General features: G+C 34.4%; 1 protein-coding gene across 1 annotated transcript in view; it reads left to right on the top strand.

Moving 5' to 3' along the window:
• Positions 1-26,676, top strand: part of EYS (eyes shut homolog) — an 874,042-nt gene that overhangs the window by 258,730 nt on the left and 588,636 nt on the right. Inside the window, 4 exon segments of the mRNA XM_037392524.1 lie at positions 8,687-8,809; positions 10,633-10,746; positions 11,911-12,024; positions 12,472-12,585. Of these exon segments, the coding sequence (XP_037248421.1) occupies positions 8,687-8,809; positions 10,633-10,746; positions 11,911-12,024; positions 12,472-12,585 (465 nt within the window).

The following is a 26,676-nucleotide window of genomic DNA, read 5'->3' as shown; positions in this document are numbered from 1 at the left end:
TTTCTTCCCTCATTTTTCTCTTTTTTAAGAAGAAGTGGTTCCACTTTCGCTTTCTCACTGATGGGGCACCATCATTTTAATTCAGGTTAGTCTTGCTACTGGTGCTCTAAATCAGGTGAGAATCAAGGGATGTTATTTATTTTCTAACTAAACTAGCAAAATTTGAGTAGTAAGATCTTTTTTACTTCTAGATTATTAATTTATTCCTATGAACTATCATTATTTTTTATTTTTAAAAAATGCCACTGCCCTAGAAGCTGAATGCAGCTGTTACACAGTGACCTACTAGCAGCCTTGCTAGTAGGTCTAACTGGTTTTGCCTGCTTTGGAAACAAGCATCTGAAATATTTATTTTGGTCTTGTTACACAGAATTTGTTTTAAATAATATCAAAGTAGTAAATAGAGTGTCATGGTAATTACGTACCACACAGCTGCTCGCTCAGTCTCTCCTCACCCAGAGGAATGGGGAGAAGAGTTGGAAAGGAATGTAAAACTTGAGGGTTGAGATAAGAACAATTTAATAAATGAAATAGAATAAAAATGAAAGAAAAATAATAAGAATGATGCCAATAACAGTTACAATGAAAAGGGGGAGGGAAAGAATAAAATCCAGAGGGAAAGGAAGAAAGAAACGCAGGGTGCACAATGCAACTGCTCACCACCCGCTGACCAACACCCAGCCAGTCCCCCAGCAATGATCCACCTCCCCCGGCCAGCTCCCCGGATATATATACCAGGCATGACATCCCACATCCCACGGTATGGAATACCTCTTTGGCTAGTTTTGGTCAGCTGACTTGGCTGCGTCCCCTCCTGATTCCTTGTGCCCCTCCAGCCTTTTTGCTAACAAGGTCTGAGGAACCGAAAAGTCCTTGACTTATATAGATATTACTCAGCTGCAACTGAAACTATCAGTGCATTATCAGCATTGTTCTCACATCGAAGCCAAACCACAGCGCCATACTAGCTCCCAAGAAGATAATGAACTCCATCCCAGCTGAAACCAAGACAACAGTCAATCCCTGGTAGAAGGAGCAGAGGAGCATATCTCTGGAACCTAGCTTTAATTACCTGTTGAAGTTTTATCATTTTTCAACTCCTGTAGTTATGCTTCATTAAGTAATACCATATAAGACTGATCTATGAGATGGTGCAACAAAAAATAATATGGAAAAATCAAAACTATCTCCATTAGCCAATTTCTTACTCTCATTTTTTCATTATGCATAAGGAATTTATAAATGCCATAGGTTTTGTGTATAAATTACAAGAACAGGTTATATAGGAAAGAATAATAAATTACTTATTGGTAGTAAGAAACATGGGATGTACTGTGATACACATCACCTTCTCAGTATGTCTTAAAATCCTGCCAGAAAGAAGCCACAAACACTCACCCCTTTGCAGTCCTTCTGGTAAAATGAAAATGTATAACTGTTATTATTTCATAACACTTTTCTTTTTTCTTTCTGCTTTTGTGTCTGTATTAGTCTGTAGTTGTAAACCAGCATTAGGTCCTGTTCTAATGCATCATACCACAAAATGATAAGATAGTGAGTGTGACACACTCCAAGGCAGCAAGCACAGTCAGAATAAAAACTTATTCTATGGCTTCTTAGTGTAAACGATAGAGAAACGGAAGTTGCCTGCTGTGGTACAGTAATAAAACTTCTGTTGTAATAGCTGTAAGTCTTCTGGTGTATTTCTGTAAGATGTGCAGAGTATGCCTCTGTTCTTATTTAACCCTTTTTCTCCAGGTCTAATTCATCTTTTGGTCAAACTGACAGAAATGTTCTTACATTATGGAAAGACATATTTGGCCTTTAGGCTTTTTCCTGTTTGAGGGATTTTTTGAAAGAAAAACATAGTAAAGCAATAGTTGTCTTACATCTTCTTGTTAAATTGTATGACTTAAGGTCCAGCTTGCCCAAAGGAGTAGCAATAGTCATCAAGTCAGACTAAGAGGAAAGTGATGCACTTATTAGCCCTCACTGGCAGAACAAAATTCTAGACAGGGGGAGAATGAAGAGAAAGTGACAGAAAGGTCAGAGCTCTTACAGAGAAATTTGAAGATGACTAGCAGAAAAGTTTATTAAGTCAATACTTTTGAAATAACTTTCTAGATAATTAATTTCTATTCTGCTGGTTTGCTCTATATTCAAGAACAGAAGAAGTACTTTTAAAAAAGAAAAGAAATAAAAAAGGTGGGAGGAAATGTGGAGTTGATATTTGGGTAACTCTTTACAAGAGAGAAAGGAAAGTTTCAATCTGCTTCTCCACAAAGAAAATTGTTGACATATGATGCCAAGAAGTTTTCAACATCCTTTCTGCTTGACATCAAGCAAAAAAAGTCAACTACATCAAACTGCCTAAAAGGAAGGTCTTTTACCATTAAAAAAAAAAAAAAAAATTATAATCTAGAAAACACTTAGATGAAAATATATACTTTAAGGTTTGTTTGGCCACAACTTCAGCTGTGGTATTTATAAATTATTCAGAGCAATTTCAGAGCTATTGGCTTGTGGATAGGTCAAATAACAGAAAGGTAGGAAAAAGCAGATGAAGTACAGAACTGTCAGATCGAACTTGAATTCTTGAAAAAATACTAGAAAAAATGTAAAGATGAAGTATTTATAAACATCTGAAACCAACAGAAAGATGACACTCACTAGGTAACATGGATTTCTCAGGAACAAAATGTGTGAAACCATTGCAATATCTGTTGTCAGGTGGTAATAAACCTCTGGACAAAGGAAGGAGTAGGTGATACATATCTTGAGTGCATCAGCATTCGTGTAAGGAAACCAAAGGAACACTGTCTCATTGGAACTAGCTCTAAACTACATGTACCTCACTGGAAAAAATAGTAAAATATGATAGTGATTCAGAGTGGAAAAGAATGTCACTGAAAGTGTTTTGGGTCCACTAATGCTCTTCATCAGTGTTCTTCATCAATGACCTGGATGACTTAATTGGGAATATTATGACAGAACTTGCAGATGGCACCAATCTGGGAGAGAGACAGGGAAAAACTCTACTAATGGTCTGGAAAAGAAAGGAAATTCAATTCGGTGAAGACGCATCCTTTTTGGCAGTTATAAACAAATACATACAAATTGGGAACAACCAGGCAGTTAATCTGCAAAGAGATCCAGATAATTCAACCTGAATGGGATTCAGCAGTGTATCAATGTTGTGGAAAAAGAAATCTCCAAGTCAAGATATTTGGTCAAGAGTTCTACTTGTGCAAGAAGTGATGTAGTTCCCTGCCATGTATCAGAGCATACCAGCAGGCTCCTGCCAATCTTACCTTGCCTGGCTGACTGACTTCCCAGCTTCATCTCAGACCTGCCATGTCACTGCAGGCTGTCTGGTCATCACTGGTCCGTGGCAGACCCTGGTTACCAGCACTGGACCTGCTCAAGTCTTCTCATTTGTGTACCATGGGACTGTATTGCTTGTCAGTGAGGTTTACCCTGCCTGTCTGGCCATCATATTCTCTATATAAATAATAGAAGTTTATTAAAATTATTAAACTAAACCTAGCTGAACACAATACTTTAAAATATGGTGTTAAGATTTAAATCTGCCATACAGAGTCCCCACGTGCCATGGTTGGAATGTGTGTGTTACCAACTACTACTTATCTCCCAAAGCCTATTAATATTTATTGAACTAAAGAACTAAAGAATTTGTGCCTCTGTATGGAGCTGTAGGCATTCAGGCTTTGATCATGAAACATGGAAAAAAGTTGGGTTTATCCATAATGCTAGAGCTCATTAGTGAATGAAATTATCAGGAAATCACTGGTGTTCAGTAGATAGTGATCAAACTGTTGGAGAAGAGCTTTTTACTATTAGATAACTCAGTTTAATCTGACAACTTTTTGATCTGTAAATATGCCACGTAACTTACATTCAGGTCCACACAGTTTATACAAACCTGTAACTTTGGTCTGATCCCTCAATGTGCTGCATTCATGAAATAGATATAATAACGCCCTTTAACTCTCTTGTGTATGCGCACAGCAGAAGCATGTGTAGGTAAAAATGAATTTTCAGGTTTGAGCAGCACCTGCAAATACATGAGCGAAGGGGAGTTGCTCTGCCTGTGTCAAGAATTTCTGCCCTAGCACAGAGGTGACTAGGACCAATTGGACAACAGTAACTGCTTAGTAAAACACTAGAAGAGGGCCAGAAAGGTATGTGGACTCAGGCTTATATATGGTATGCTGCTAGCTCTGCAAGGTCTACCTGTGAGGTCTGTCCACTGGGAATATCTGAATCAGAACTGATCTTAGAGTAAATCCATCTTGGAGGAAAGATATTACCTGTAGCCTGGATGCAATCTCCATTTGTTGCCTGTCACGGGTACATCAGCTTGCCATCATTGTCACATTAGTGTTTCCAGTAAACAACCTGACATTACTGAGACAGAACTTCAGTGGTGTCAAGAATATTTTAAAATGTACATGTTTGTTGATACTAAAGTGAGTGAGTAGTAAGCAGAAGGTGGACTGACTGCTATTTAAGATTCCTCTCTAGACTAAATTGAGTTTAAACAATGTACACAAGTTTTTGCTGAAAAGACTTTTTTTCAGTCTTCTTGTCAGAAAATGATAATATAAAATTCAAAGCGAGTTGTGGTTATGACTTTTCAAATGCCAGCAGAACTTTCTGAGGAATAGCCAATGAAATATTATTTCATTAAAAAAATGCTGACATGATGGGATAAAAACTGAATTTTGGCCTAGGAGCTTTATTTTTTTCAATTACTACTTAGTTGAGAAGACTTGGTAAAAGGTTCAAAACTGTTGAAATGTTTCACTTTAAACCTAAATGACAGAAAATTTTAAATCTGTTGAAAATATGTTGCCTAGAATATTTACTGATTTGTTTCAGGAATGGAATATGTAGGTAAGAAACAGAAGTGCAAACACCCTAAATACTCATAATAGCACATTTTACAATATGTTTTAACTCTCTTTCAGATTATGTGTACATAAACACAAGTTTTGACTTGTCCCCAAGCTACATGGGGAAATAAAATGACAGCTGAATTTCTCATAGGAACAGAATAACATTTTTCAGATTGTGGCTGTTGTTAGATCACGAGGTCTGCTTGTGAAAATAAGCAGTCTTCAGAGAACACAAAAGCTTTCTTAAAGTCGCATATGCATAATTTCTCAGTCTCTTCAATTTTGGAACATGAAGGTTTTAAAACTTTTAATTAATAATTCTGTTATCCTAATCTAATTGCTGAAGTTCCAGTTGTCTTTACTGATAATTGGTGGGTTTTGATCTCTGAGTTCCAGAAACCGTATACGCAAGGATACAACAAAGAAAATTGCATCTTCCATTGTTTCTTTTATAGTTTGCCTGGTTACTTCAACACAACAATCACATGTATTTATTAGAGCAGATGGTTACAATAAAACACTTTTCTTTTGTATCATCTGAGGCAACAGCAGCATTTTTTATCCCTGGTCTGTCACCCAAAGGTGATTTTTCCTCTATTACCCCCTCTCTATTTTGTTCAATTATGCTATTATAAGTTGCATATTTTTATACATTTTACATTTTGTATAATGTTTGCAATAAGTACAATTTTTATATTTGAAATTAGAGGGCCCAAACAAATGTAGGATTTCATTATGATAGGTATTGAATGAAAGAAACAGTTAACAATCACTGTCTCAAAACCCAAATTAATAAAATAGCTTGTATGTTATTATTATCACATCCAGTGCAAATAAGGAGAAATTAGTAATCCATTGGTATGTAAGAAACTTAACAACTGTGAAAATATTGTCCAGGTTTTAAATTAATTTATTAAATCCTGACATGTTTTTCTCAGTCTGTTTAAGCTTCTCCCACTGTAATTTTAACAGGAACCATATAACTTTATCCCCAGAAGCAATATTTGTTCAATAAGAGTGAATGAATGCACATCAAATCCTGCTGGCCTTGACAATTACCCTTAATGTGAGGTTTCAGTTAATAGCTTCAGATGTACCTGCCATCCAGAATATAAGGAGCCATGTAGTGAAATTGCCATAAATCACTGTGTGGCTGGACTGTGTCAGAATGGATCACAATGCAATGATCTCCCTGGAGAGTTTAAGTGTCACAGCCTGACTAGTAGAAATCACTTTTGTCATGAGGCATTTAGGTTGTTCAGAAAGAAACATCTGAAGAATGTAAATGCAGCATTTCTGAGGAAAAAAAAAAATACTCTGCTGCTAAATTTTCATTATCTAAATTCACGAAGTATCTTTTGAGTGTCTGTAGCAGAAAAATAAACCGACACTCATTTCTTTTTATAGGAAATAGTACATTCTTAAGTACTGCTGCTGAAACTATTTTGATAAGAAACTTTATACAAACCCAGATGTTGAATATTGAAATTGGGCCCTGAAACCACCACCCTTTGTTCCTCAACTTAGTATAGTAAATTCAGATATATTTCTCTATGCTGCAACAATTTGATAATTAATTCAAAACATAAAAAGAAAAGCACACATAGGTTAACATCTTTATTTCCAATCTATAAAGTTATCATGAATAATTACTTTTAGTTTGTCAAACAAAAAAAATATCATGTTGGCTTTTCTATATTCAGTATCTGTACTTGGATGACAGTCACATAACCACATATATATATCTGTATATAACTGTTACTATCAGTGATTAATGTTTCCCTTTTACTTCTTTATCATAATTTTTTATATTAGTTTTATGTAATACTTCAGTAAGCAGATGTTAACAGCTATTTACAAAGGCAAAAATGAGAGAGATGCTTAAATTTTTAATAGCAATCAAGAGGGAGGAAAACTTCAGCTGTGTGAGAATGTTGCACAGCTGGTGTTTGGGATGGAATAGAAACATAGCTTCAAGACACCCTTCTGCATCCACTGATTTAGAAACCAAAGTGACTGCTTGTGTAGGGCAGTTTTAATATGCATTGTCTTGTATTTATGCCTCAAAGAGCTGTTACACAAGCCAGGATTTCTAAAGTGCAGCATGTTTCAACATTTTACCCTGATGGTCAGAAGTTGCTCTCTTACCTCATTGAACCAGCTGCTCAAAACCTAAAAAATCTTCCAGATCAGGAGCTCTTCAGTCATGCCCTAAGGACATGATTTATAGTTCCTGTAATTTAAAGACTGTGCTAAACTAGGCTCAAGCAGGACTGAACTTTTAAAATTTTGTTTTAAAAATTTAATTTATTACTCTGGATTTGCACTTAATAAATGCTATAAATACAGGGCTATGTTTAGTTTTTAGACCTGTCACAGTATGCTGTACGAATACAGATTTGTTTGGACATCTTTGACCAAAGATTCTTCCTTTTTCTCCTTGTGTAAAACATTGATGAACACAAGGTCAGATATGGGGCAACTCGATGGCACACTAGAACCTGTTCTGGCACTACCTTTGCTACTAAAGCACAGCATTCCTTTGTAAATCTTTTTCACAATGAAATGTGAAGTTCAAATCTTCAGCCAGACTTGGTATCCAAGTTTGTAAGATGTTGGAACTAATTCTATTTAGCTCACTGAACCAAATCTCTGGTTTAAGTCTTTAGTGGCTTTTCATGCTGTTGTTAAATTATAATAAATTGGTTCAGTCTCTTTTGATCTTTTCTGTAACATTATTTTTGCAAGAATCTAAAAACTTTTAGAAACTTTTAAAGTGCTCAGTTAATGAGAGAACAGAAAACTATACCTTTTGTACTTTAACTCATTGGCTTTTTATGACAAAAGTTACAAGAAAAATTCTAAAGTTTGAAACCTGGCATTTATATTCAACACTTAGGTCCTAGGTACATACACACTGATTGATTTTTTAATTGCTTTATATCAATTAATTTTAAAATATTTATTGGGTTTTAAAACAAATTTTTCAGTGAAACAAAGAACATTTACTTGCAACTATTTATTGTGTGTTCTAAAATAAAGGTGCTGTCATCAATGAACCATGCGATTTTCTTGCTAGATGATGGTATCAGAAACTATAATACCATGGCAAATATACCCTAAGTGTAAAATGTAGATTTCTATTTTATCTTTGAATTTGCTTCTTAAATTTTGTGTATATGTCGTCCTCAACAAGAAACACAGATGCTCAAATGTTTCACAAGATTAGATTTCATATGAACTATAAATTAATTGGTTCAAAAAATCAACATCAATAAGCTGCCAAACCTGTCAGGTATTATAATACCTGCTTTATAATGGAATGTAATGGAACAATTTTCTCTTCTGGCTTGGAAACACAGGATGTTTTTTTAGTGTGGTGTAAGAACACCACACTAAAATTGAGAAGGCTTTTATCAACTGTGTGCTTACTGAAATATCAATAAAGATAGCAATATCTGCATAAAACCACTTGAAGAAATTTATATTCTATCAAATTCTCTTGAAGACCTGTTGTATCTTGAATCTTTTTTATTATTATAGCAATTATGGCTTTATCATACAGTTCTTTTGTCCATTTAGAATTGCTTTGTAATGAAATGGAAACTTTCAAAGAAACTGTAGTATTTTACTCTATCCTAAATAAAAATTTTAAATATAAATAAAGAACACAAAAGTACTTAGCAAAATTGGTCTTTCACTTGTCTGTTTTCTCAGTCTAAATATAATAATTTTTTTATGTCTTCTGTTACTCCATTTTTCATCAGGTTTTACTGGTCAGTTTTGCGAAGCGGATGTCGCTGCCTGCCTGTCACATCCATGTGGCACTTCTAGCATCTGTAAAGACGTATTGGGTGGCTATCTTTGTTTCTGTGCACCTGGTTTTATAGGTGGGTTCAAAGGCGTGTTGTTCAACATGTTTAAGCAAGTCCTAAACCAGAGAAAACAAGGTTATTCAAAGTAGCAACAGATGTAATTCAGCAGTGTGCCTCTGATTAAGGCAAAAGCAACTTTTGCTCCCTGTCAAATAGAAATACTTGCCTGTGTAAGAGTATTCAGCTGTAAAAAATACTGACTACAAGGGACTATTTCCACTCCAATAACTTTTAGTTTATACTATTTTAGACAGGGTGTCTGTCTTACACTGATGTTATTGCAACTCCCAGCCATATGCAAGTTGGCCTTAATTTATCTGCTTTGTGCTTCCTGTAACAATAAGGCTGGGGTAACAAGCGCCTCAACTGCCAAATATACATCCACGATTTGGGGCAGGTTTACCTACTCATACTTAAATCTACCCTCCGAGTCATTGTCATTAGTACAGAGTCTGACTGGATTAAAATTAGTTTGGTTATGTTAGCATACTGTCATGATAATTCCAGATTACAGTGTAAAAAAAAAAATAATAATACCCAGAACCCCCCAAAACAACAACAACAAAAAAACCTGTTTTCCAGATACAGATTCAGACCTTTTTTGATCACCTCTGTGATGAAATAATCAAGTGTAGAAGGAATTCCCTGAGTGGCAGGTCAGCTCCGCAGCCCAGATCCATCCTGTCTAACTGCAGGGACTTTGACAGGGCTCCTAAAGCAAGAATAGGATGACTCCTGAATGTGTCTCGATAGTCAAGGAGGAAATAGGAATTCAGATCTTGGGTAGACTCATTATGTAAACTGTTCCTCTATGACCTAATGTAGGCATCCATTTAAATGAAGTCATCTGTAATTTAATAGCTGTAGTATTTGTGTCTATAATATAATTAAATGCTATTTCTTGTTTCTATGGTTGTATTATTTTATTATTATTATAATTATTATTATTATTATCAAAATAAAAAGTAAAATTGTTTGATGTTACTTGTAATAATTCTTGGTGAAATCTTATTTTATTGAAATTTGGTTTAATTCTTATATTCATGTCTACATAATAGTAGATGTTTACTTTTAGTTTATACATTTTCTGTGGCCAAATTAAGCAGAGCTTCTCTGAAACAATCAGGAACTTTTTACCTACCCTTTGGGCATAACTAATAATAAATTTGAGGCCATTCTCATCTGTTTGGATAATTGATATACAAAATACAAAGAAATACTTTCTGAGATTTGTTCTACCTCAAAGGCAAGAAAAAAATAAAAGGTACATCATTCTCAACTAGAAATCAGCATCTATATTTTTCCCTCTGCATATTTAGAAATATATATGGCAGTATCTAACTTTTTGATTATTATTTCCAAAAAAAATATTAAAATATTTGGTCATATTGGAAACTTTTCCCAGTATTTGCCATAAAGATCTTCACAACAAATCCAAAAATTGATACATGAATGAAAAATAATTTTACAGGAAAAGACTATGATATTTTAATATTCGGTCTTAGAAACCATACTTACACTTTCATGATGTTTCAGGAAAACTCAAGACTTAATTTTCTTTACAAGATTAAAAGATGAAACCTTTTGAGTACATCTGTAAATGAATCTATAAAATTCCCATTAGATCTTTGTTGAACATTGTATATTATATATACATTTCACTTTTGCCTTTAATTGACAAGAAATTAATTCCCCAAAGACAGTTTATGGCTCATTGGTGTAAGTTCCCCGTTAGTTATAATAACTAACCTCAGTTATTTCATTTTGTTGTTGCCACTTGTACTGTTGACTTACCAGTGGCTTGTTCCCAATGAACTGAATCTTTCACTTGTTTCCAGGTAATAACTGTGAGATTGAGGTGGACGAGTGTCTTAGTGATCCTTGTCACAATGGAGCTACTTGTGTTGATCATCTGAATGCCTTCAGTTGTGTGTGTCAGGATGGGTTTCAAGGTATTAAAAAATCCATAGAACTGTAACTTCATAAATTTAGTTTGAGTCTTACACCAATTTCTTAACATATCAGATGAGATGCATGTATACTTATTTTAGTGTCATCTGAAGTTCTAAGCATTTAAATTCAGCGTAAGTGCATCTTGACAAAAGTTGTCTACTTTGTTTTCATGACAGCATGGAACTAGGTGTTTTCTGCTGGCTAGTGACTTAGCTGTTGAAAATGCATAAGTGGAGTTTAGTGAAATTTTGCAAATAGCATATACAGTTTTCTGTAAAATTTCTAAACAGTTGGCAAATTTAATATAATAGAATCAGAGAGAAAAAACCTTTGTGGGAAAGGTTTTGTTTTGGCATATTTGTAAAATTTAAGTGAAAAATGTAATGACTTAGATAAGTGGATGCATTAATTTTTGCAGCTAGTCTTTGCTTTCAGCTCAGATTAGGAATTCACAGTGCATACATTTTCTTTTTAGTGAATCATTTTTTAAATATGGATTTTTAATCATTGAAATACAAAGGAATCTATAATTCAGATGTCATAGGGCAAAATATTACATTTCTACTGCTAGCTATATTCAGAACAACTATCACTTGCATTTTTATTTACTAAAATTCTTTGCACTTTTCAAAACTCACAGCTGATGTTATTTTTAATTTATTCTTCAAATGATAAAAAATTAGGTTCACTCAGAAATATTACAAAAAGTATTTTTATGCTTTAGGTAACTATGTTGCTATGTTAGCTACAGTCTAGTCTGGAACAAATTGTGTTCTTGCCTACATCAGATTTTTTTTCCATTTTCTGGGAGTACATCTGTTGCCTTATCATGAACACAAGGACTATTTCCTCTCATGTAATTGCAATGCAGTCTATTATATTTGCTGTATTTTTTTTTCTATTTGTCTATATTTATATAATAAGGAAATTGTCTGGTTTAAGCTTTAGGAATCTGTTCAACAACTGTACTTTTAATCTATTGATAAAATTAGTGAATAGTTTAAACATTAAATATATCAATGTACTGTCATAGATGCCCAAATTTGAATATAAAAAGATATATTCCACTATGTGAGCTATATTCTGTTAAAGTAAGTCTTGATGTTTAACTATATATTCTGTGCAGTAACTTCTCTCCCCTTTGCCTGGTTGTATATTTTTAGGCACAACTTGTGAAGCAAATACAAATGAATGTTACTCTTCTCCATGTCTTCATAATGCATCATGTGAAGACCTTATTGGTGGCTATGAATGCATCTGTCTACCTGGCTTTACTGGTGAGTTGTATCATAGTAAACCTTGTTTTCCACAGTAAGGTGGTCCACAAAGCATCCATTAAGACATCATGGACTAATTTGCTTGTGTTTCCTTCTCATTTCTCTTTATCTGCCCTGGTATGTTTCATTTGCATTCCAACAAACTGGAACACTGACTCCATCTGTAAACTAAATAGCACAAGATAAATTAGTCTGCATCTAAAAAGGCCTTCAAAGCTTACTTACACAGGGAAGATTAGTTACCATTTAGCAACTCAGAAATAAGTTGTTATGTATTCGTGATGATAAGAATTAAATGGATGCTAACATTATTATGTGTGGCTCTTTATTTGGTTGATTTATATTAGTTTCTCCTCACAAGTTGTTTGACATTCTTGTCGTGAAAATGAATTAGAAATTGGCACCTGATTGTCTCACTAAATGTTCAAATCTCTCATCTTTTCCAAGGTGCAAGATGTGAAACAGATATAGATGAGTGTGCTTCATTTCCCTGCAAGAATGGAGCCACCTGCATTGACCAACCTGGTAATTACTTCTGCCAATGTGTGGCTCCCTTTAAAGGTAATGAACACCAAGGGAGGGGGGAAAGCAAACATAATTAACTTTAGAAAGCAATTCTGTCAATTGTCTGAACTCCTTTCACTCTTACTACAGCATTATTAGTCCTTTGTTTTCTCAAGCAAAGCTTTTAAAGTGACCAGGCAATTATGCCTTAGGCTGCAAGTAATTTGAAGTAAACTTTGTTTATACATTTATTAGGAGTGTTTATTTATTAATCAAAATGGATACTTTGAAATTAGTTTGTTAACAGAATAAGATTATTTACAAAATGAGAGCCATCTGCTCATCAAGCTGCCATCACAAAGCTTTTCTACACATTTTTCTCTCTAATTTCATTGGTTATGGCATTCTCTAAATTATTTTTTTCATTCTCAGAAAACAATTTATAGTTATCTTGAAATGCATGAAGTGTGTTTGATTATTTCTGTTGATGCTTTTAAAGGAAATACACTTAAAATGCAAGCTTTATTGTGATGTTTTTCATAGAAATTGTGGGTGTTTGATTTTAAACATTCACTGCTAAAATAATTCAAAATAACAAATTGTGCAGTGTTCTAGAGCAAATCTAGTTCAAGTGATAGTCTCAATTAAAGGCGCTTGTTGATTTATAAATTAAATATAAGTACATTTTTTCTCCTTCAGTTCAGTATAATGATATATAATTAGGATTCCAGAATACTTTAGAAGGCAACTTTCTTGATATGTTGAGACAGCAGGGCTTTTCCCCTTCAGGGAATATGGATGCATTAAATTCATCATTCATGAGAAAAGTGTGAGCTCTAATATTTGTTCTTATTATTTTAGTTAATGGTCAAAAATGTAGTCGGTAATTTTTATTAGTTTTAATTTATGTTCCGCTGAATAAAGTTTAGTATAATAACAAGTAAATGAGTACTGCAGTATCAGAATCGCATCTGCTCAGAAAGATGTGAAATCATTTTCAGTACAAGCTTAGAAACACTTAAGTACTTTTTTCACAAGTACCAGATTCTCAGAAGACTTTGATATTCATTTAGATATTTAACTAAGTGATTTTAAAATTTCAGAAAGTCAACATTTCTGTAGTCCTTCAAGAAGCTAACAGTGTCTAATAGTCTCAATGGAAAAGTTAAATAATCCCTGATGGCAAGATTCATAAATGACATCTTAGATCTTCTGAAAACAATATTCTTGGTAGAAGATGTCTAGTATCCATAGAATTTTTGTTAGAAGGAAAAGATTACTCAGCACTTTTCAAGATCAAATTCTTATACTGATGTTACCTAAATTTATGATGGTATAAGAAAAAGCAGAATGAATTTCATAAGAAAACTTTGCCTCAGTCTCATGCCATCTGTTTGTTTAAACTGCTGTAAATGTAGTCTTTGACAGATTCACAGTAAGCCAACATAATGGGTAGTTAAACTAGATTTTCTAATTGTGTGGAAATATTCAAGCTACCGCAATGAATACCTTTGTGTGCACTAATTACAGACTACAGAACTGCTTTATTAAGAAAGTAAATACATGATATTGATCATAGAAGTTGTATAGGAATACCTGTTTTATTTTTTTTTCAATATATTCACAGATGTTCTTGCTTCTGTTATTCTCAGTGGAAAAGCATAAATGTTATATTATGTATTCTGTCATTTACTTGGAAAGCAATCTGAAGTTGTATTTCCATAATACATTGTAATGGTTTGATTCTCCCATCACAGAGTCTGACTTGAAGGGTATGCACCACTATTAGGAACGTATAATTTACCAGTTGATCAAAATGTGTACAGCAGACCTCTATTGTACAGCACATAGAATTAAGAAAATCAGAGCATGATTTGGACTTTCAGGTGCATGCATACAATAGGTAGCCTGTCAGATTAAGCTAGAAATTGATTCTATCTACAGGAAGTGGTTTGCATGTATTCCTCTTTCTTTCTTCCTGATTTCCTTGACTATTCTCATTGGTTTGACAAGGAGACTATGCAAGATTATGACCAGAAAGTTTTGATTTTTCTATTTTCCTCTTCTTTCCCCTTCATTTCCTCTTCTTTCAAAAAAGAAAATAGAAAAATTTGCATATTTTTGCTTTTTCCATTTCACTTCTTTCAAGAACAAGTACAGCTACTTCTTATTTTTACATGCTGCAAGTTCTTTGATATCCTATGTCCTTCTGTATTTTAACAAACTTTTACATTATTCCTACATGAACATGAAAAGTCATGAGAATTTTAATAAAGTATTATTCTATATTCATAGTTTCTTGTATTTTTCTTGTGTGGGGATTTGTTTCTTTTTTAAAAAAACAAGGATTTGTCTACTTTGACAAAACATTTTGATTCATTTCATTGGCTTCCATAGAATACTGGAAGTCACCCAAAGCTTTTAAGAACAATGATGCTTGGGTAATGGTGTAAATCTGGATTCTCCTTCAAATGTCCAACAGTCCAGACTGTGCAAATTAACTGTACAAGCCTGATCTAGTTTTTGTGTAGACACAGACCTTCTTAGAAAATCCAATTTCCATGGTAAAGTCAATGTACGGAGAGCATTGGAGAAGAAGTTAGTCTTCTGACGCTGTTGCTATAACTCTAACAGTGAAAAAAACTAATGTATTCCTCTCCATCAGTGTTCCCCTGGCAGAGGATTTCCCCACAGCTAGTGTAGATCACTGGTCTTTCTTCAATGGAATTATTGCCACTGAAATTTCTACCTTTGACTTTTCCCAAACGTTCAGTTGAACAGCTTGAGGGTACTAATAGTGCATCCATGCATAATTCAGAAGAAAACTGAAGAAACTTATAAGACTTCCAGATACAAAATAACATTCTTGTCAACTTCTAATAATGCTCTAATTACTAAATATGATAATTGAAGTCTTTTAATCCTATTTCAGCCAAGTTCCTTGTCCTGTGGAGATGAAAATTGCATTTCAATTTTCCAAAATCATACAGCTTTCTTTACCTGTAATCCTGATAAGGTATAACACAATGAACTTAAAAGTCCACATACTTTTATATCACAACTCTTTAGACTTTGGATTGGAGGAAGTTTAAGATTTGATTAAAGAAAAAAATACATCTATACCAGATTATGTTATTACTGAAGAGATTCCTGTGCAAACCCACACAGAAGTTCTAGAATTTACTGAGCCGAATTGAGCATGCATTGTAACTAAGATCAAATGGAGAAAAAAATACTAGCATCTAGATTTATATAATATGCTTTTGTCATGTATAATAATTACCTATGCCACAAATAATGTATGTGCTTGTGAATATGTTCTAATTACCCCAATACAACAGTCCACTTTTTAAAGTCCAGTTCTCTGCTTCTGTCTGCTTTCACTGGTGTTCTAGCACTCACTTACATCGCACAAATTAGTATTACACCTCACACTAGAATGCTGAAATGCTATTTACCATGCTGCCACTTACACATACTGTAGCATAATGCTCTATTCATACAAGATTTAACCTAAGTACATACCTGGTACAGTTGCTGCTGCTTTGTTCCAGTGTATTAGTTCCTGTAAATATGCTACTATTTTAGACAGTCTGACTGATAGTCTTTGGCAGTAATTTATCTATTACAGTGTTAAGCAGGCCTCAGCCCTCATATAAGCTTGATTCCGTTATAGTATCCTAGCTGGGGAGTTATTATAATAACTTTTCTATTATGATATTGATTCTACAATTGTAGCCTTTCTATAATAGAATCACAGTTATTACGGAATTGATATCGAGTGTTTCAGAAGAGAGTAGAGTATGTGAGAAACGTACTGTGAGACTGTATCTCATTTAGGGGTCATAACATTTTCATGAAAGCTCTGATGTCTCTGTCAGGAAATACTGTTTTGTTCCATTAAAAATGTGCATACAATTCAAGAACAATGCAATTAGAAAATTTTATAGTTCCTAATGTTATATTTTATCTATAAATATATATATATTTATATCAATGCTGTTTCTGCCATGTGGAAGCACATTAAATACAGACCTGAAAGTATTTATTTACAGAGAATAATAGGAAGAAGTAGTTGATATTAATCATATTTTGACATAAACATGCACTTTAATTTTCAATGAAAGAAAGACTCCTCATTCTTTTATGCTAAGGAGTAAAAGAATATTTTCCCAAACCTGAGACCTACCATATTTTTCACTCCTGTGCTGGTGTCCATTACAGTTCAGCAAAGTACATTTTTTGTCTCAAGCTATATATTTTGTTATAAGGCTTAAACATACTCATTATATTCTTCACCCACACCAGCAAAATCAGAACTGTCTTTTTGGATTGTTACAGTTTTATTTGCTTTCCTTAGTTATAAGTCTTCGTATAACTTAAAGCTGGAGGAGTACATTGATTTACAGATTTTATCTGGCTCTTGCTCAGTTACTTGAAGGGAAGGGGAAGAATGCCTGCAGTTCAATTGTTCAAATATATCTTAGCAGGAGACATGCTCAAATGCTGATAAACACTGGTTTACTGTTTCTTAGTAAAGCTGGCCCACTTTTGAGTTGATTTAGTATTACATATTTACTTTCAAGGTGCTTCAGCTGAATTATTAGCTATTTCATGCCTATTTAGGTGTATTGTTGTTTTTGGTGTTTTGTAAGAACCTTGAAGTATATTCAAACATTCTGCTGATAGCCAGGTCTGTAGTAATAAATGCAAGTTTACTGTTCATAGCTTTGAAATGCCAGCATTTTTTATGTATCATACAGACACATCAATGAAGTTAGTCATAACTGTTAGACACCAGTCCTTGCTGAGCGTGTAGCAGGATTGTCCCTGTATCAGGCCTGCTGCTTTCAGCATTTTTAGCATGCAAAAGGAGAACGATCCCACTACAATTTCTAGACCAACTGATTTTTACAGAAAATAAAGTAGGACTTACAAGGTCACTTTATTCTTACTTGGGTTTGAAAGCTAAGAACAGATCTTGCACTCCCACACCAGAACTGGAAATTTGCCCCATTTTTCTGCACTGGTATTTAAGGAAAAGGCGAATCAAACTACTTCACCAACATTTCCATGACCCAAGGACCGAGCCAGTAATTCTGCTATTCCCAAAGAAACATCAGGAAGGAGGAAAGCTTTAAAATGTCCCTTTAAGGTAGAGATCATATATTTGATATGTGACAGCCATGTAAGAGCTGACATTAATTTTTTTTCTTAAAAAAAAAAAGGTTGTTAAATAACTTGTATTTAATAATTGGAGCAAAGAAATTTATTGTTCGCTCCAAATTATTACATGATTCATTTAAAACAATGCACTGTATGTGTTTGGTCTAGATGTTGCTAATAGGTATGACCTTTTTAATCAAAAATATGTAATTATAGAGGAAATTTGAAATTAAATTCTGAGAAAATGTCTACTTATTTGTTGCAGCCTTAATGACACATGTCTCCAAATGTGTTCCAATTAAGATTAAAGCAAAAATGGTAATTGTCCATTAAACATGTTGTGAAAGAAAGTAAACTAGTGAGAAAGGCAACTCAGCAGAAAAAAAAAATGCTTAAGTCTGTTGAAAAGCAAGAGTAATAATGAAGTTTTCAGCATAGGACTCTCTATTATGGGAACAGTTAATTACAAAACAGATAATAAGTAAGAAATGTAAGTGCTCATGAAAGCAAAAAACTAGAGTAGAGATAATGGAGCAATTACTTTTTCAGTGCTCATAGGCTAAATCTCAGTCATTCCTGTGCCAAGACCCATGAAAAAAAGGCAGTTTTGCATGACCTGTGGCTCTTCCTAGGATAACTCTGTGTTAGACCATAAAAGAATATCCCCTGTTCAATATCAGTTTATATCTGGTTTTGCCACTGTCTTGACACTGAACAGCCAAATAAAATTTTATTTAGGGGAAAAATGAAACTGGTGCATAGAGCTATGAAGGGCACTTTGCATCACACAGGGGCTTTTTCGTGGGCAGAGGAGCAACGTGGCCATGTTTGTGCTATATTACCTATAAAATATGCATTGCCTCTAAGCAATAAAGAAATTTGGTCTAAAAGGCTATGCATTGCTTAAGTGGGAATCAGTATGAACTGGGACTTGCCGTTGGCTTACACATGAAGTCCCTGCAGAACCTTGGAAATTTTTTTTGGTATTTCTACTAATTTTTCTATTGTTTCTAAAAGTTGTCATCTAGATACATTCAGGTGTTTCTGCCTCCAAAAATGAAATAATTCAGAGAGCGAGTGTTTTGCTCAGCCTTTTCTAGTGTCAGTTTAGACACTTTTAGGTAGAATAGATACCCACAAGTGTCTGGGAGATATGACAAAATCTGTAAGAGACCTATGGCCTTCCAGAACAGCACTAAGAACACAAAGGCATCTCTAAAAGCCCCAGTTGCTTAATTGTCTATACAAATTCGGTGAGGTATGTGTTGCAGTTTCACCTCTGCTTTCCATTTACAGCTTGGAACACGCTTTGATCCACAAGAAAACTTTTATAAGCCTTTACAGCCCTGAGTACTCTGGGAATACTCTGTGTGTAAATCTGATAAAAAAGCAGATAAGGGGGTTGAATTTCATTAGTCATTCTGTGAGAATGGTGTACAAGAACCTTGGTTGCCAGGAAGAGATTTAAGTTATGTAGATGATACAAGGTATATTCATTTCAAATGAGAATCTGTATGTATCTGGCCATTAATTTTCCAGAAACTATGTGCAAACGACAATTTTTCAAATACTTAAAACAAGATTTATATTTTCCTTGGTTGCCCCATAAATCATGAGGGCATTGCTGTTGCTCAAAGAAAGTTTACCAAATTTTAGGAGGGGTTTGGGCTGCTGAAAAAATATGTTAGCAGCTTTATTTTTCTACATGGTAGGCCTATTTATGATGTAGGGTCATCTGCCAATACACAAATAAAAGTAATAAAATAATTATCCTGGTATCAGCTGCTACAAATAATGCCTGGCCAACCTGTCAGTTTTTCAGAAAATGAAAACAGGATCTCAAAACACAGAAGGGTTTGGCCACCTGAACTGAACATGACCATTACTATACCTGAAAATGAAACCCACAGGTCCTAGGCCATAAGAAAAAAATGATTTTGATACCAGCTTTCTATAATTCTTACACATATATTAGTAATTTCATTTGAATTCTGATGCAATAAGCAAAGATAAGATAAAAGAATTAAAAGAAAAACATTCTCATATATTCCATTAGTGTAATAAACTTGTGGTAATTGTTTTTCTTAGTAACTTTCTTTTTTATTTTCTGAGAAAGAATGACGCATGCTTTTATGTGGAAATGTGAAACACAGATGTGGATACAAATATAATCTCATTGTTTAGTAGTCATAAACTTATATATTTAAAATGAAAAAACAAAATTCACCTAAATAATATATTCAACTTCTGGTTTTGTCTGTTTTTACAGAAATTTATACAGGTATGGAGCAATAACACATGCATCTCTGTGTGATTTTCATCTTAAAGTTTGTGATGTGGTTCTAAGTCATGCTTTATCCCAGCATGTTGCATGATCTGCATTATCATAAACAATTAAGGAAAAGGTTTTTTACTTGAAAAGGGCTAAGTATTGCTTTTCAAATAGCCTTCCTTTTAAAATCAAACAAAATTATTGATGCTCAATTCGTATGGATTTCATAGAAAAAATGCCTTTTCACAGGTTATATATAGAATCACAAAGCACTTCCTTTCATGGAAAGCAGAATTTGCATTCCAAAGAAAAGACTAGATTTCCTATAAATTGGAACTGAAAAAAAAGACTTGTTATATTTTTCAACTCTAGAGGAATACTTTGCTTAATTTCAAGTAATATCAACATGTGCATGTTTCTGAAGGTATTTTTTCTTCCTATCCACTTTCACGGTACTTCTGGGGTTTTTATTTACATTTACTAGCCTTTAAACTTCTCAGAGCTGGAGGCATTTTGCTTTCTTATGCCACGAAGTAGATCAAGCTAAGCAGCCAGTTTATAAAATAATGGCAATCTTAGAGGTACATATAAACTTTTCACAGTTATAGAAAATGACAAATTTGAACTTTGAATAGAGACAATTTCATATTTAACATTAAGATGCTTAACCTTCACAGTTGCAGCCATCTCAAATTTTAGGCATCTAACTTATTGCTCATGTTGCTGGGATTATACAATAAATTTATGAAAGCCTTTGGGGGTGGGAGGCATTGAGCTGTATAAAGTTGATGAAAAACAAACCAGAGGTTTCTCTGAAGTAATCAAATATTTTTTTTAAATTGCAACTACTGTATCCACTAGTTTCAAAAGAACAGTTCTGGGAAAACCAGAAAGTTGCATATAGGTTGGAGGCAGGGATTGGGGGTGGTGGTGGTGGGGTGGGGTGTGTATTTATTTATTTTATATAGCCTTATTGTGCCTTTGTACATTGGATTATCTCCCATAACTAAACACATTTTTACTTTTTTTGAATGGTATTCAATTTACATAATTTACCTTGAAGAACAGTGTTGATTTACTTTAATGTTAGAAGTGCCTTTTAGCTCTGCTGTCAAAAGGTGAGCTACAGAAAGACTGAAACTTAATGATGTTGCAGTGATGTTTTGAAGATAAAGGAATAAACCTAAAACCAGAAAGTATATAGGAAGACAAATTTATCATGGAAGATTCATATGAGTAATTAGCTTTTACTTCATATATGAAATTAGTTTAATGTCATTTTGAAAAAATGGTCTCTGTGTTCTGACCCTAAGCATATAAAATAAATAATTTAAATTTAAATAAAAGCATTCCTGAGTTAATATGAACTTCTGAAAATTTTCATGTATTCATGCAAGGCATATAAAATTAGTCTGTTGTAGATTTTCTCTCTATCCTTTCCTTGCTGGCATCCTTTAAGCTAGTGTAATTTTCTCATGATTGAGTTCATGTGATATACATTCTGTTTCGTTAAAATTAGAACAATGGTGAATCGACTGTAAGCAAGGCTACTGAAATCTAATGATACCAGCATCATATGGCTACTGGAGCTGGATCCCAATAAAATCAAATACATTTTAAAAAATATCTTTTAGTTAGCCACTATCTAAAGATCACATACAAAGATCAGACCAGCATCACAGTTCCCATCAGAGTAGCTAGCAGAACTTGGACTGTGACACTTACTTTGCAACCTCATTGTGCACCCGATTCCTCTGACCCCAGTCTGGTGTGCAAGGTGCTGCTATCGGGTTGGCTCTTCCTCTCTTGTCCAAAACCCCCACATGGACCACTTGGCAACGATAGCACTTGGTCTGTCTTGAGAGCTTTGTGTCCTCATGAGCACATATTAAATACCAGTGCCAGACTACTTGGTATTATTTAGGAAATTGTCATCCAAATGACACACTTCTTGTTCTAGTACGAGCCACAGATAGTTTATTTTCACCATATTATCATAATCATGCCAGGATTTTGCAATAAGATATATTTTGTCATTGATTCAGTCCTTACTTTTACAGCAAAACACTGACTTTGAAAGCTGTTGTCAGATTTAATTCCTTAAAATGTTAGTAACAAATGGCTTTTTTATTAACTTATTTTCCAAAAAGAGTAACAATATTGAAGAGATGCCATTTCTGATTATAAAATAATTCTGTACTACACATCAAAACATTTAACATACGCATTTATGCTGAGCAAATAAAACAAATAAACGTCAATAGTTTTGCATAAAGAAATGAAAATTTATCTCAGGTAATTAATTTACTTTCTATGTAATTTTTATAAATTTTGCTTTTGACTTTTAATAATAGCCTTAACAGAACAATCTTCTTTAGGAAAAAAAAAAAAAAAAGTATGTATTTTCAGTGTTTATATAAGATATTTAGATTCTACTGTAGAAGTATTATAAGCAAATACAGTAGAAAAGATAATTTACTAATATTAGGAGAATAAAATTTCTAAATAGGTAATCTGCTTCTCATTCCTAAACAAATAAAAAGAAGACTTTCCAAATAAATTATTCATTATTTGGTATGTATTGTATGCTAATAGAGAAGCATAGTACATGCAATGAATATATGCTTCTATATATAGAGAGAAAGAAGTATATTTAATCCAATATATTGTGCAAGTGAAAAGAAAATAGTCCTTCAACTGAGTGTGCAATTTAACCATTTGTGCATATTCTTTTGAAGGTTGTTCAGATTTATTCTAATAGAGAGCCCTTTAATTGTCTAGTAAAGTCAAGACAATCTAGTCTTGTAATCAATAAAATATAGCCAAGAATTAAACAGGCAAAAAGTTTAAACTCATCTAATGAAAATAAGCACAGTTGGAAAGACGTGTTGAACTTATTAATTCATTAATGAACATCCGTGTTTCATTCTTTCACATGCGATATTGGGCATACTTTCTGTCACTTCTTGTCAGCTAACTACATTTTGTGAACATTACCATTTTATTCTGTGATGGCCAGTTTAAAAGTCCTGATATGTCAGTGGGAGAAGACAGTTTTTAAACTGTTTTCCTGCACAGCATTCCTTTCTGTCAACAATCACAGAGTTACTATTTCGGAAACTTACCAGATCAAGTGACAACTTTCCTATATTAAGTAAAAAATAGGTGCAGTCATACTAATCAGCTACATTTAAACATTTAGTATTTATAGATCTGCACAAAAATTATCTAACAAATATTTTACAAGAGAAAATGCAGAAGACATGAATTCTGAATTCTGATTAATCTACTTTATTAAAGAAATTTTTCACCTATAACTTGTTTGCAGATTGATTTACCCAAATAGCTTTAATCATACATTTACAACTGTAAAAAAACACTGATATGATACCAACAGCAGCAGTGCATTCATTGTATTAACATGTAACCACCACTGCCTATTACTATCCAACCTTAATATTTGTGTGGATATACATTTTTCAAAAACATTCTGCTGTAAATCAGCCAACTTTCTTTTGTTTCCTTGCTACTTATATTGATGAGCATTAATAATCAATTATTTAATAATGAATTATTTTCAGAATTATATTAAAATAATATAAACAGTTGTGAACCTCTAAGTGAGGAAATGGTCTTTAAATTATTAATTCTCAACACTTATGGTTAATAATTAATAGATTCAGGGAAAGTGACTGAGTAGGTGGGAGACAGTCTTATTATTTTCTTGTCTTTATGTTTTCCCAATCTTCCAGTGTGAATATGAATGAAATTTCTGCCAGTAGCAGCAAAAGATTTTTCATGCAGTGATATGCAGAAAAGCTGGGAGGGAGGAAAAAGAGGCTTAATTTCTAATTAAAGAGTGGTGAAGGTTGATTGAAAGAAGGCACTGAAAAAACTTCAGAATACTACTAGAAATTAATATTATAACCAAATGTTTTGTCCTTGTTTGTTAAATAGGATTGTTAACCAGATCATCAACTTTATGACCAGATTTTTATTTACCATTCTTTGTAAATGTGAGGATAATGCATATATATATTATTTTTTTTTTTGCTTTGTGCTGTTTCGCTTTACTGTAGCTAAAACAAAAGAAGTAATTTATGTTTCCCCTAATTCCTTAAATTCCTTAAAGAGGGGGAAGAAGTCTGTCAGGGAACAATTTTGGTGTAATTTCCAATCAGTACAAACTTCACTGAAATTCATACTCTTCTGGGGAGTTACTTTGAGTAAGAATCTGAAGAAGCAGTATAAACCCATGCTCCTGCTGGCAGAACTGCATAGGAGGAAGGTGCATGAGCTCCTTATCAGCTAGACATGCATACTGGTTGAGTTGCCATGCTGCCAGGGGAAGGAGCTGCAGGTGAAGAACAGGCTACACAAACATCAGTGATGACAAAATGGAAGATAAAGAGTTTTTTCTTAGAGACCCTGAAGGGACAAAAGCCTGATACCCACAGGAGCAGGACCAGACAGGGGGGAAAGGATAGGTAGAGGACACAGTGAGGCACAGGGGGACAGACTATACAACACTGGAGGCTGGAAGATGACCACTTCTGACAACCTGAAGGAGACTTTCTCTTCACCTACAGAGGTTCACTTATGGAATAAGTATTAAGTTGTAACAACAGGTGACAAAAAGTAGGTTTCATTTGGATGGTCACGTTAGTTGTCTGAGTCCGATGCATACACACTCACCAGTACCACTAAAATGAAGCAATGGTTGAAAACAGGTAAAAGACTTCCTTCTCTGAAGGAAAGTGTCACCCATCTCTTGACCAGATCTAATGTCTTAGAAGGTTTATTTGTATATCAGAGGGCTGGATTCAGGATGCAGAAAAGAAATTGCCAAGGCTTTATCTGATGCTCAGATATCTTCCTTTTGCTGCTTGTCCATGCAGGCACCAATGATGCTGGCAACAGAGACCCTGAGCATATCAGAAGTGACTAGTGGACTCTGGCAGCAAAGGTGAAGGTGGGGGGTGGCAGGCAGCCAGAGTTTTCCACAGGACTGCGGGTAGGAATAGAAACATCCTGGGTGTTAATATCTGATTAGTGGTACAGACAAGACTTCATCTTTATTACCATGGGCCCTCTTTGAGCAATGAGGTCTGATGGGGAAAGATGGAATCAGTCTAAAAAAAGAATGGAAAGCATCTTTGCCAACAGGATTGCTAACTCTGTGAAGATAGTTTTAAACTACATTAATTGGGGAATGCAGAGAAAAAACTAAAAGAAAGTGGAATTACATGGAGCTGGAAAGAATTGCCTGTTGGAAAACATGATCAGGGAAGCCATCACACTTCCTTGAGTACAACTGTGGGGCCCATCTTAAGTGCCTGCACATAACGTACACAGCATAAGCAAGACAGAATGTGTAAGAAGTCTATGTGTTTTCTCAGAACTACAGCCTCCTATCAGAAGAACAACACACCAAGTGAGATAGCTCGCGTTCCTGGCATACTGCAATGGATGGATGCAAGCTCTCTGGAAATATAGGCAGGGGAGATGAGGAGGCTGGGCTGAACTTCATGCAAAACAGTGCCTTGAATGTGTGGAGCTTTGCTATGGAATGGGTGATGGCGATGCACTGCTCAAGTGAATGGGGGCAGGATGAAAAGGGAACCATTTAAAGAAATATTGTGGCAGGTGTCTGCTACAGACAGCTTGATACAGAAAAGTTTATGAAGTGTCTTTAGGAAACTGGAAAAAGACTCATGAACACAGGCCTTGGTTCTCATTGAGGTATTACCATCCTGACTTTTGCTGGGAAAACAACATGGAAAGATACAAGTAATCCAGGAGATTTTGGTGTCATGTTTAGTACAGATTTTTGAAAAAATTGCGAGGTGAGACAACTAAAGGAGGTACTTGTCTGGATTCTCTATTAGTGAATAAGCAAGGGGTGGTTTGAGATGTAAAGGTCAAAACCAGCTTTGATGACAATGGCAGTGAGATGACGGAGTTTAAAATACTTAGAGAAATTAAGAATTCAAGTAGCAGAATAAGTCAGGACTTCAGTGAGCTGGCTTCGGTTTGCTCAGGGATCTGCTTGGCAAACTCCCATTAGACTGCACTGAAGGGAAAACTGATTTATCTCAGGCCCACTGACTTATCTTGAAGGAGAGTTTCCTCAAAGCACAGCTCTTTCCAGTGTGCAGAGACCCAAGCAGATGTGGCAGAAAAATGGACAAATGGAGAACTGTATGAGATTAAAGAGTAAAGGAAGTGCACAGAAGGTAGATGCAATGGTGAGCTAGCTATCCAGAAGGCACCCAGTCACAGAGGAACAGAATTAGGAAAGATCAAGGGCAACTGGAGCTAAAACTATTAAGGCAACTGAAGGGCAGCAAGAAAGATTTCTATAGGTCTACCAGTAACAAAGAAAGATGGAGAAAAATGAGATCACATTGGTGAACTGACAAAGCATGTGAAAAAGTCTGAGATTCTCAATGTCTCTTTCATGCTGTTTTTTTTTCACCAGTGGTGAAGCTGGGCTTGTTCAGCCTGGAGAAGTGAGTTTCAGAGAGACCTAACAGCAGCCTGATGCTTATTTAGCATGAGACAATAGAGAAGATAGATTAAGGTTCATTTTCTCAGAGCACACAGTGGAAGGCATCTATCCAAGCGTTCATTAAAAGAACTCACAAGCCTTATAATCACATTGGATTTGAGGTGACAAACATGTCAATATGTGTTAAAATTTATGAAAG

The sequence above is a fragment of the Falco rusticolus genome, chromosome 6 (assembly GCF_015220075.1).
Source record: "Falco rusticolus isolate bFalRus1 chromosome 6, bFalRus1.pri, whole genome shotgun sequence".
NCBI lineage: Eukaryota > Metazoa > Chordata > Aves > Falconiformes > Falconidae > Falco > Falco rusticolus.
This window is presented reverse-complemented; position numbering and strand designations above follow the sequence as displayed.